Source organism: Galeopterus variegatus, unplaced genomic scaffold (genome assembly GCF_000696425.1).
Source record: "Galeopterus variegatus unplaced genomic scaffold, G_variegatus-3.0.2 Scaffold208, whole genome shotgun sequence".
Taxonomy (NCBI): Eukaryota; Metazoa; Chordata; class Mammalia; order Dermoptera; family Cynocephalidae; genus Galeopterus; species Galeopterus variegatus.
In genome coordinates this window covers 392,712-405,449 of record NW_007726319.1, presented here as the reverse complement: position 1 = coordinate 405,449, position 12,738 = coordinate 392,712, and the positions used below count along the sequence as shown (strand labels likewise).

At 40.9% G+C, this 12,738-nt stretch overlaps 1 protein-coding gene across 1 annotated transcript in view; it reads right to left on the bottom strand.

The window, feature by feature from the left end:
- WDFY2 (WD repeat and FYVE domain containing 2) overlaps positions 1-12,115 on the bottom strand; it is a 150,835-nt gene extending 138,720 nt beyond the window's left edge. The window contains exon 1 of the mRNA XM_008565829.1: positions 11,799-12,115. Coding sequence (XP_008564051.1) covers positions 11,799-11,935 — 137 coding nt within the window. The 5' untranslated portion in view covers positions 11,936-12,115. The remainder of the gene's footprint in view (positions 1-11,798) is intronic.
- Between the last annotated feature and the right edge of the window lie 623 nt (positions 12,116-12,738).

Here is a 12,738-nt window from a genome sequence, read left to right as displayed (position 1 = left end):
TGGGGGTGGGGGTTGGAGGGTAGGGAGAGGACCACACCCTAGAGAAATATGATCTACCTTCAGACAAACCTCAACGGCCTCTAGAGTACTTGCCTGGGCCTCTTTGTCTCCCTTATACTACTTTGAAACTTTTCAGACAGAGGGAACTTTACTTTTTCAACCTTTGCTCTATCTTATCCAGATAAAGCTCAAAGATCTATATTGTGCACATCGGATTTGACAGAAACTTCCCAAATGGGGAGCTCAACAAGAAAAATAAGTCAGAGAAGTCACACTGCAACCAAATTCCAAACCAACATAATCCATCCAAACAGTATGCTAATCTAGCTAATTATTCAGATTAAGCATAACTAACCTCCCTAATTTAATTTTACCTTCTGGAGAAAAATTATTACTTCTTTAAAACTTTAACAACCTAAGCTTTGTAAAGAAAATTTATTAAACCACTTAAATCTAATTCAAAAATATTCCAAAAATCAAAATGTAATCAAATGAATTAGCCATTCCCAACACCCCTTCTCCCCAAACAAAATCAACACATAAAATATCAAACAGGTAATATTTTCCAAAGCCCAGAAGTGCCAATGAAACAAAAACAGATAACTGTGATTCTAATCGCAAGGCATGGGAACTGACTCCAGAAAAATATGAATGCAGATCTACAAAATAAAAGCAATAATGCAATTTTAGGTTTTTCTAAAATTAGAATTGAGATGTATTTAAACATTATGTTCACCTACTTTTAAAATGAAAACCCAAAACTCATACCAAAAAGTATTTCTGTAGGATCTTATGGTATACAAAGTACTTTCACATATATTTATGTAATTTAAAACTACGAGAAATCAATCACAGATGAGGATCGAAGAAGGAAAGTCACTTTCCAAAGGTCATCGAACTAGTGTTGTGATGCTTGAGTACTCTTTCCAGAAGCATTGGTTTGTCAGATAAGAGTGGGGAGAAAACTAAAGAAAAAAGGGAAAGAGAAACATAAAGAATAAAGAAGAGCTGCAGAGACAATGTAGTTATAGGAGGATTAGAAAAACAGAGTTTGGAGGAAGGGGGAAAACCCTACCATTCATGGAGGAATGGAGGAATGGCTGGGTGCCAACACTTGACAACATGGCATCATTTAACCCTCAGGATAACTATATAAGGTAGGTATCATTTTAACTCTCATCTTACAGCTGAGGTTTGGATGAAGTGATCAATCTTGCCTAAGATCAGGCAGCATGTTAAGTGGCAGAGCTGAGTCAAACCCAGGCTTCCCTGACTCTAATCCCCGGCCCTAAGCAATGCCTTCAAAGGACGGGGGGAGGGAAGCAAATGGCATCCCAGTTTACCAATACCCACCTTTATTTATTTATTGACTGTGCACACCATTAGGATCTGTTATAAAAGGTGCCTTAATTTAGAAACACGGGCTTTCTGGATATCTTTTGATTTCCTTTTTTCTTCTAGATACCAAAAAAGCTTCAACTACTTACTCCATAAAAGGGGAAGCCTTTCAGATTTAGAGGAATACTCTCTGTGTCTCGTGAGCAGTTTTCCCACCAGTAGGCAGCTTGGGTAGTGTGGGCTTCACCTATCCTGGCTCGGCTCAGATGACCTTTAGCCCAAAAAGGCAGAGCAGGAGCAAGGGGTCCGCAAGAGGGGATTTCATGGCTAGGCACAGCAACGTCTTCTCATCTGTCAAGAGAAGCTGGCAATCTGGATTTTTACGTGAAATCCATATTTTTAAATCTTGCCCTACAAATTCAAAATTTCTAAAATAACACTGTGTGTGGACCACCCAAAATCTGTCCAAGGGTGAACTTCAGTCCACTAGTTGCCAGTTTATAATGCCCAGGCCTCCAGTTGAGGACAGTTAAAAGCTTTACCCCTCCCTAAGTTTATTTTTTATGGAAGACGTGGAAGATACAGCCCCTGCCCTCCAAGAGACCAGTGGGGCAATGGATACGCCACTTCAGGATAAGATGGCAAACGGAAAGAGAGAAGCCAGCAAAGGAAAACACAACCCCTGCCCACCACCTGCCTCTCCTGACCACTGGCTTTCACAGGGCAAGTCTGAGAAGTAGTGGTAAAAAGATGACAAATGTAACCATCCTTATATATTCAGGGAAGAGAAAAAGGGGCTCAGAACTATATGAAAACAAAAAGTTCAATAGCCCAATCTTTGTATATCCGAGGTTACTCTTAAAAATGGCCAAGCCATAATGGAACCACAGCAACAGAAAAAGGTTACCTATGTAGAGGTGTGCTGATGTCATAAACAAAAAATAAAACAAACTTTTACTGAATACCATCTATGTTCCAAGTATTGCCAGGTGCTGCAAGAAGATCATCTCATGTAAACCTCCCAACAACGGTAAGAGGAACCATTATTCCCAAATTGCAGATGTGGAAACAGAATGTGAAATCCTCGAGTTTGGGAAAGAGCCAATATCTGGAGCCAAATGATTCCTTTCCCATTAACCAGCTGACCTGGCCAGAGAGATTTGGGCTATTATTGCAAACACATAATGTTAAGCAGTCAAAAATTACTCATTAGCTACAATAATTAAAGTGCAGAACTGATCTTACAAGAGACAACGAGAGCCCTATAACACAACAGAAGCCATAGTAGGCTCTGCTGATTAAGAAAATTTAATTCTGTGATAAAGGCAGTTTCACAAATACAAATGAAAACATAAGGAACATTCAATAAGTGATGTTGAAATAATCAACAGCAAATTTTAGAAAAAATAATTTACACTCCCCAATTTAGGCCATCCAATGAAATACATTCCAAACAAATCAAAAAATTATTTTTTCATCAAATTATATAACTAATATGAGAAGAAAATGAATATTCAATGGATCTTTGGGGGAAAATTACTTTCAAAAATTGGGAATAATGAAAGAAGTTTCAATTATTAAAAAAACAGACACATAGCTAAATTGACAAGTAAATGTTTTCTATGTAAAAAATAAAAAGGTAAACACAGAGTGGAAGATATACATCTGGATATATAACAGGCATAGGGTTAATATTCTTACTATATCTATAGAATACATGTACAAGAAATTGTTAAGAACCAAGATATTTCAATGGAGAAATGGACAAAGGATAGGAACACAATACACAAAAGGAAAAATAACAAGTAAACAAGCGAATAGAAAAATACTCACTAGTCAGTCAAAAAAAATACAAATTAAACATCAATGAAGGGCCACCATTCATCAAGCAAACTATGAAGTTGAATTTAAAAATGATAATATCCATGGCTGGTCAGATGTGGCAAAACTAACATTCTCATATGTCAATGTCATATGTCATTGTAAATATTTTAAAGCAGCACAAACCTTCTGGAAAGCAATATGGCACTCTTCTTACAATCTTTCCTAAAGAAATAATCAAAACTTTGAGCGAAGAGGGAGAACACCTATATACACAACGATGTTCAAAATAACATTTATAAAAGTGAAAATGAAAAATAATGTAAATAGCCAACAATAGGGGATGGATGAATTATGATGTATCCACTACATCACTAGTATCTTGAAAGCAGGATATGCCTTGCTCATGTTGGAAGATTCAGGGCCAAGTACTTATAGTTCAAGTATTAAATAAATATGAGTGAATACTGGAGGAAAAGAAAAATATACAGCCACTTAAAATGATGGTTAAAGACTAGGTAGCTGCTGGCACAACTTTGAGTGGGGTTAAGAATATAAAAGTGTATGATTATAATCATAGTTTTCTAAACTGCACTAGAAAAACTGCCAGAAGGAATTATATAAAATATTAACAGTCATTGTGCTAAGAGGTTTATGAGCATTTACACTTTATTGTGGTTATATTATCTTTATTTAAAATGCAAACATACTCCAGAGGGAATATTTCTATGATTACTTAGAATGTAAGTAGATCCTTAGAAATTGGAGGAAAGATAAAAATTTAATAACTAATGGAAAATGCATAAAGTCTCCAAATAGCTCCACATTATAGGTAAATCTGCCCAGCTAAAAAGCATAGTCATGCAACTGACATTCATAATTTAGATAAGATTCATCATTTTGGAGTCCTCACTCAGTAATATATGAACATATTAAAAGAAGCCAAACTGCAGCCACTCAAACAACTGCTCAATCTGTTGCATCCCTAGTTTTTTCTGAATGCTCTTTTGCTCTGGTCTGAAAGCATTTAAAATAGTTACCTCCTGACTTAGAGGCTTTCGGTCAGACTGGGTAAATTCTGTAATCACGGTGGGAATTTGAGAAAGGCAGGGTAGGCCAGGGGTGCAGTAGGCTGGTGGGATGTAGGTCCTCCAGTTGAAATGCATTTACATCTTCTAGAAAACCAAAACTACAAAGAGAGAGAAAAAGAGGGTACCAAACTTCAAAACTTCCTCTAAAGGACTGTATCTTAAACTGTTGTTCACAACCCATTAGTGGGTCATGAAAGTAATCAAAAGAGTCACAACCAGGATTTTATAAGGGCTGTAAAAGAACAGAAAATATCAGTGTGCATGTCACACTAAAAGGATATCATTTCATATAATTTTTGTTTCAGTTATATATGTGTATATGTGTGAGAGTATGTGGGCCTTGGGTTGCAATACTAAATATATTGCTTACTATGATTTGTGGTCAAAAGTTTCCAAAACATTACTCTAGACAACCCAGGTTCTGACGTGGGTGCCAACAAATCACCTAGAGCTAAACTGCTGAGTATCTGAAACTAAAGGATTCATCTAGAAGTAGGAATGTAGTGAATCCAGTTTAACTGGGTATTAGGTACCAATGGAAAACAAATACTTCTTTAATATTCCATCCAGGAATAAATAACCACTGCCATCCAAAGGCTCTAGAAGCATCGTTTTACAGTTGTGCCACGAAATGCCGAGTTTTACATAAGCATGCTGCTTTTTCCCCACTGCCCACTTTCCTCCACTTGAGATTTTATGATGATGTGGTTGCAGATGTAGTCACTACACAGGCACATCACAGTCCCAGAGCTAGGAAATCCAACCCCCTCCTTTGCCAGATGGAGAAACTGAGGCTTAGGAGTAATGAAATGCCAGTGTCAATGCAGAATAGAGCTGAAATCAGACTTCCAGTCTCAGTTATTTTCCAAGAATCCTTAAAGGCACTCAAGAGCACAAAGCAGCACTCCCTGCCAAGAGACAAGCAGACGACTTTCTTTCTTTTTTGGTCTTATTGGTTAGTTTCTTACACCTCTGAATTAATTTTTACTAATGACTAAATAAAGGGTTTGGATAAAGAGGCCCCCTGTCATTTAAAAAAAGAGTTAATGAGACTGCTTGCTGAAGTTGTACAAGAGAAGCTCTTTTTTTCATTAGAGAATTTCTAGGTTAATTCCGGCACTCTCCTTGGGAGACCCAGTCATATAAAAATAAGCAAGTGTTGCCTTCTTTTGAATTCTTTCTATTCTGATACTGCAGTTGAAAAGAAAAGCTTGCCTTGATGGCCATTGTCTTCTCAGGTAAGTATATACTGTACACAGTTTAGTTTAGTGTTAACTGATATCAACAGATCACTACTGCAATAGTCTTAAGTCACAATTTACATACTGATTTCTAAATGCCACAAAGTGTTTTAATTTCCCCCAAAATGTTATTTTTAATGACATCAAGATGATTTCCAACAACAGAAAAAATGTCTCTCTCAAACCCAAATGCAAAGTGAAAACAGCCAGGGTAAGATGCTGTGAAAGTAAAAAGTCATATTTCCTTTTTAAAAGTTTCGATTTTGTTTGCTTGGAAAAGATTGCCCCTCTGAAGTCTTTTCTGGCTACTTACATCCTATGATTTTTACCTATTTTTCTTTTTCAAAGTAAGCTTAGTAATGCTTGAAGTATAAGATAGCTGGTCAGGATTTCCTGACCAGAGAATCACTCATTTTAGGAGTGTCAGAATTGCCATCCTAACATTTTCCAGTGTTGCAATATCCGGATGAATGTACGCTGATTAAGATCTGTCAGGTCCCAGGCAGAATCTGGTTTAAAAATATGAAAGTAGAAAATTCAGAACCATCAGGAGCTCTGTGGTCACTTGAAGCTAAGCCTCCTCTAGTAAGCCTCTTTAAGCAAGTTTTCCATAGTGATCTTTCCTTAAAAAGTCAGTCTGTTTTTGTCCTTTAGAGACACAGAGACAGCCTATTTCCAGACAGCTTTGCTGGCATGTTTTGAATTCAGGGTAAAGGTCGAATTTTCAACAATCTTACAAAGCAGACTCCCTCTTTGGGACCTTGAAACTAGCAATTATTATTGCCAAGTGATGAGTCTCAAGTGCACAGCTGTAAGCTTATTAATTTTATGCCATTAAATAGAAACTTCATACTCTTACAAATTAATTTAGATGGGTTCTAATTTTGCTGAGTTCAGAGACTCCATCACTCTAAGAAGTCCTCAACTTTCAGAACTATGCTTGCACTGTGGGAAACAGTTTGATTTGCATTTCTTAAAAAAAATTATGCAAATGTAATAAAATACATGGTATATAAAACTCCATCAGGAGCTCAATCAACTGAAATGAGCCAAGGTCTACTTATAGTGAAACTAATGGTTGAAGCAGACAACCGAGAAAGTGCAATTTTACAATGAAAAGAATTAATGGTAAATGAACCAATACCAAGAGGATTTACCAGATAATATGAAATTTTAACCTATCTTTTCAAGAAATAGTCAAGGCCATTTAGAATCATAGTAGTTCAGAGTTGGAAAAAAAGGCCTTAGAGATAGAAAAAATCCAAACCCTTTCTTGTCCCAGCCCATTCCTACCCCCATCCCATGCTGAAGTATTAGCCTGGCCTAAAGCAAGCTGCTAAGCTTCTCTCAGGCTCAACTTGAATATCTGCTCATGGAAACTCACAACCTCCTCACACCCATTCCAGCTCAAACAGGTGATGAACCAGCCATTGCTTAATTCATTCAAGGAACATATATTGCATATCTCCTTTGTGCTAGGCACTGAGGATCAGATCTCCTCATACTAAGATAAAAACCTGCCCCTTTTTACCCACTGCATGCATTCTGCCCCCATGTATTATACAGAATGCAGCTAACTATGTTGCATAAATTGATCCTGAACAAAATCCGAATACAAGAAAGCAGTTCCCCACAGCCCCCTCCCTTACATTTCCCTCTCCCACAGCCTCCTGCACCATGCCCCATGACCACAAACAGGTCTTTTTATCCAGAAAAAGAGTCCCAAATTCTTGCACCTTGAGGTTTCAGTAATTTTTGCTATCATAGTTACTCCCCTGGAGACACTTATTTTCCAGATTCCTCAAAGTGTGACAACACTCAGAGCTGACTTCTGAACTCAAGTGACTGGCTCCAGAGTCTAGACCCTTAACCAGGTCATTCTAGTGATTCTCAATGAATGGGAGTTTTCTTTCTCCCCTACCTAGAAAGCCCTTTCCTCTAACTTAGCTTTTTCACATAAACTCCTACTCTTCCTGCAAGACCCATCTGGAGAAGAGACCATTGGTCTTCCTTAAACACCACAAGCAGAGGAAATTCCTTGGCAACCCAAAAGGACGATGTTTGTACCTGTCTTCAGCAGACTGTCTTGACTTCTGAGGAGGGAACAATTTCCGGTAACTGCCTAATAGAAACTACCTAGTTGCTGAAACACTCTGGGTGAATGCTAAGATTGCTGACTTGTATTAAGATATGCATACAAAGAATTTATGAAGATAAAGGTCCCGAGGGGGCTGGGTCCCACCTGGAGAAGGTCCCACCTGGAGAAGTTCCCTCCTGGCTTTAATCGCTTGAAGAGGCTGCCACTAAACAAAGGAGTCCCTGGTAAGCTGCAAACTAGATATGTGGTCAAGCTGCAGACTTGATCAAAACAGAGGAGAGATGTATGAGATGAAGCTCTTAAGCAAGGAATGTTAAAATGGCATTCACACAGAAAAAAGTCCAAAAAGGGGCCAGCCCAGTGGCGCACTGCTACAGTGCGCCGCTTGGGAGCGCGGCGGCGCTCCCGCCGAGGGTTCGGATCCCACATACAGACCGGTTCCCACTCACTGGCTGAGCGAGGTGCGGGCGCAACACCGAGGGTTGCGATCCCGTTGCCGGTCCTGGTCCGGTACGGGCGCGACACTGAGGGTTGCGATCCGTTGACGGACACGAAAAAAGGAAAAAAAAAAAAAGTCCAAAAAGAAGCTGAGAAATGAGGAATCCAAAGCACCAATGTTTGCTGTGTCTTTGGGAGATAACAGAACCTAGTTACAACCAAAGAGAAGATAGACTCAGACAAGGCTGGTGAGTTCCAGGAACAGGCTCTGCATTATGGTAGAACCAGAAATCTCTACTTGTAAATCAGACTGTTTTTATATTTCTTATATTCCCTTATATTTCCTCCTATCTTTGGTATCAAATAAAGTTCTAGACTGTCTTCACTGTGCTAAGATGAACTTGAAGGCAAGGGTTTTTATTCATTCTTGGGCTTGAAGATTTGAGTATTATCAGCTATTAGTGAGGGCAGTTAGAGGGTGAAAATGGTAATCCAAGTGAAAGAATCCTCCAAAGGAAAATAAAATTTAGGGGACAATAAAGACAAGAAATCCAGCCATTCTTCCCTATCTAAAAATTCTCTTTTAGGGCCGGCCTGTGGCTCACTTGGGAGAGCGTGGTGGTGACAACACCAAGTCAAGGGTTAAGATCCCCTTACCGGTCATCTTTTTAAAGAAAACAATAATAAATAAATAAAAATTCTCTTTTAGGGCCGGCCTGTGGCTCACTTGGGAGAGCGTGGTGGTGACAACACCAAGTCAAGGGTTAAGATCCCCTTACCGGTCATCTTTTTAAAGAAAACAATAATAAATAAATAAAAATTCTCTTTTCACTATCAAATCTTGGAGGTAGTAACTTTGTTTCATTGAGAACTATTCTTCTAAAATGTCCTCCCTCTAAAGGGTGAGTATCTTGAAAGTACCTGTCATTTTTATCATTGTCATGTACACATGTGACTGGAACACAAGAGGAACGCAAATGTTTGTTGATGGAATGAAGCAGTGCATGGACTTTCAGAGTTTTAAGGCACCCAGTCCAATACGTTTCACACAAGTGTACATATGTCCAAATAAGCCTTTCATAGGTCATCATAAAATTCATTCAACAAATATCAATTAAATGTCTACAATAGGTAAGATGCTGTGTTTTCGTAAATAGCAAAAACAAACAAATAAAAAAGATCAGTCACTGATACAACAAATGTTTACTGGGGGCATACTGTGTACCAAGCACTATATTAGGCCCTAAAAATACTACAATGAATAAGACACACAAAGCTCCACAGGGAACTCACAGAAAAGAAGATAAAATGGTTATGAAGTACATATGACACTGTTTAAAATAGAAAATGTTAAGTGTTTTAAAAGGTACAGATAAAGGCTATAAGGAATCACAAGTCAAAAAGACAAACCAGGGTTTCATAAGAACTTATGGGACACTGACATTCAGGTATGGGACATTATTTGTAGTTTAACTATACAGTTCAGGAATGAAAATGACTAATTTCTAGCTGAATCAGTTAATGGTAATGGCTTTGTAGGTTTTGATGAAAATCAATATTCTATTTTCATATCTTTAGCATTATATCAAGTGACATTAATATCAGATTTTGAAAAGCAAGAATACAGATCAATTTTCTTTTAATGAAAATTACAACTGAAACTGAGCTCTAAATAAAGTTATTTTCATGTTTGAGTATATGACCCAAAGCAGCACAAACTTGCCAATTTGAGTAATAATAAAATAAATGTAAAGAATAATCTTGGACTTAATGTGTGCACCTTATCTATTTAACAGTGACTCTGTGATTAAAAAATTGTTTTCTATTATTTATACTGTAAGCTAGGAAAGTGAAAATTAAGCTAAGATATAGCTAAACATTGCCTTTCTTTTGACCTATAATCAAATGAAATTTATTCTTCAGTTTCTTTCATGTATATACTTCAGCTTCTCCACTTGGAAATATACCCCATGTTTCTTTCAAGGTAAATGCAATGGAATAGGAATCAGAAGTTTCAAAATTAACATTAAAGGAGCTTAGGTTTAAGTACCTTTCTCCTTCTCTTAATTGATTCAGTGAACTCATGAATTTCCTACAGCAGTTAAGAATCAATCAGTTTCATTTCTAGTAACTAAAGACTGGGAAAATGATGTCTATCAATATACTCCTTCAATGTATTTTATGGAATATATTCCACAAAAACAATTCTATGACAAAGAATTCTAGGTCCAGGGGCTCCGGCCCATGGCTCACTTGTGAGAGTGTGATGCTGACAACACCAAGGCCACGGGTTCAGATCCCTATATAAGGATGGCCGGTTGGCTCACTTGGGAGAGCATGGTGCTGACAACACCAAACCAAGGGTTAAGATCCCCTTACCGGTCATCTTTTAAAAAAAAAAGAAAGAAAGAAAAGAATTTCTAGGTCCAGAACCAGTCTCTTTTAATAGAATTATGCCTCTATGGAAAAATTAAACACTCTCATAAGTCTTCTTTGTGAATTTCAAAATGCTCCTACCACCATGTATTCCATTCTGCAGTGAATTTCTTCTGTTCATTGCAGACTACTTGCCATTGGTTTATGTTTACAACGTTTTCCATCGGATCTGCATGGGAAATCAATCAGGCGCCATTTGAATAGAGTGTGCTGTAGACACGAACATGTCATTAGTATACTCTTCCCAGTTATACTGAAAAATCTAAGATATGAAGAGACTTATCAAGCAAAATTTTTCAGGCCACACTATATGCAAACTGCTGAAATTACTATAAAGACAACAATGAATACTTTGTTGCTTTATCTCTGCAATTTTAGGAGTCACCAAGGAAAAATATTCTCTACCTCAGCATGATTTGAATTTACTTTAAGAAAAGCTAACTACTGTTCTAAAGTAAAAGCCCCTTGTCATGTACCTCTCCAGTGTTACATTTTTTTAGAATGCTTGTAGATATTATCAAAGTAACAATTCCAGATAAATGACCGTAACTACTATATTCAAGCAGCAGTCCTCTGGAAAGTAGCTTTGTCAGCCTTATTTCTGCATATTAAAGGACATTAAGTTAAAGCGAAAACGCAAAAACAAGGAGAATATTGAAGGCAGAACAACTGGCTCCACTTCTGCAAATTAAGCAAAATTAGGCAAAAAGAAAGGAAGCAAGCAAAGGGAAGGAACTTAAGAGCTATTTGCAGCAGGGGTCCTTTGCAAGTTCTAGGCGCTTCTCCTTCAGCTCCAAGAGATAAAAAAGGAGAAAGTAAAGAAGGCATCACGCAGAAGCCCAAAGTTACTCTTTTCAACTTTGAATATTCATTGAATTCAGTGTCCGGTATCCAGATTCGGTGGGAATGTCTGGGAGAAGGGAGTGGAATTTGCCTTCTAGTTTGAAGCCGTAAGAACTGTACCAGAGAGCATCCAAAAAACCTTAGTTATCTTGCAGAGGCGGCTCGGAGCATCCTCCCCACGCACACACCTGCAGGGCCGGGCGGTTCCTCCCTCTCCACCCTCCCGGCCTCGGGGCTGGACCAAGGTCCAGTGGCCCGCGCACCGTTAGCCTGAGGGCTACCCGGCCACGGGCGAGGCCGGAGCGCACGCCGCCGCTCGGACTCCGCTTCCCGGAGCCGCGCAGCTGGACACAGGCACCACCGGGATGCGCGCTATAATGAAACCTGGGGAAGCACTTCTACACTCGCGCCGACCTGAAGGCACAGTCCCCGACGCGGGCTCGGGGACCGCCGGCCCGTCCCTCCTCGCGGCGGAGGGGCAGCAGTCCGTACCTGTCCTCCGAGACGCTGATGACGCCCTCCTCCTTGGGCACAATCACCGCCATATTCACCACCTCCTGAGACCCCTCGACCCGCTGCAGGAGGATCGGCTTGCGGGTCAGCGGCTTGGGCTGAATCTCCGCCGCCATCGGAGGAGGGGGCGCGCCAGGGGCGCCGAAGCCAGCCGCGCCGCGGGGCCGGGCTGGGGAGACGGCTCGGGCACGGGCACAGGCTGAGACGGGAACGCTGGCTGACGGGAGCGGGACGCCGGAGACCGGCGATCATAGCCTGGCCGCCTCTTTTGGGAACGACTCGGCGCTCCCGGCTTCGGGCACCAAAACCGCCACAACCGGGACTGCAACCCAGCGCCACCACCAGCGGAGGGGGCGGAGAGCTGGGGGCGGGGCCACTGGGCGGGGCCTGCCACAGGGGGTGGCCGCTGGTGGGCGCGAGGGCGGCTCCACTTCCGGGAGGGTGGCGAGGGAGGAGGGGAAACCTGCAGCAGGAGGCGTGGCGCTGGCGGCCCAATGCGCGCGCGTCAGCCCAGCGGTCCATTTCCGCCCGCCCCTCCGCAGCTCCGGGACCCAGTGCACCACTGGGACGCATGCGCCTTCCGTTCCCCGCGGTCTCCTACACTTTTTGTCTTCCACACCCAGTGTTTAGTCCCTCCCTTTTGAATCTCTCGTGAACGCGCGTGTACACACCCCTGGGAACGCGCTTGCGAGAGGCCCCGCTCCCCGACTGCCTGAAAATGGGCGGGGAAAAAACGCGCCTCATCAAGACCGGAAAGAGAAAAGGCCTGCATGATGGAAAGAAGCCGAAGTAGTTGGGCCGTGACTGAGCATGCGTGTGGGTTACCTGGCTTAGCCATCGTAACGAAGCGCGGCGGAGAGGCCCCTTCTCCCAGCATGCACCAGGCTCAGCCTTCGGGTGGCACCCCATGGCCTCGCGG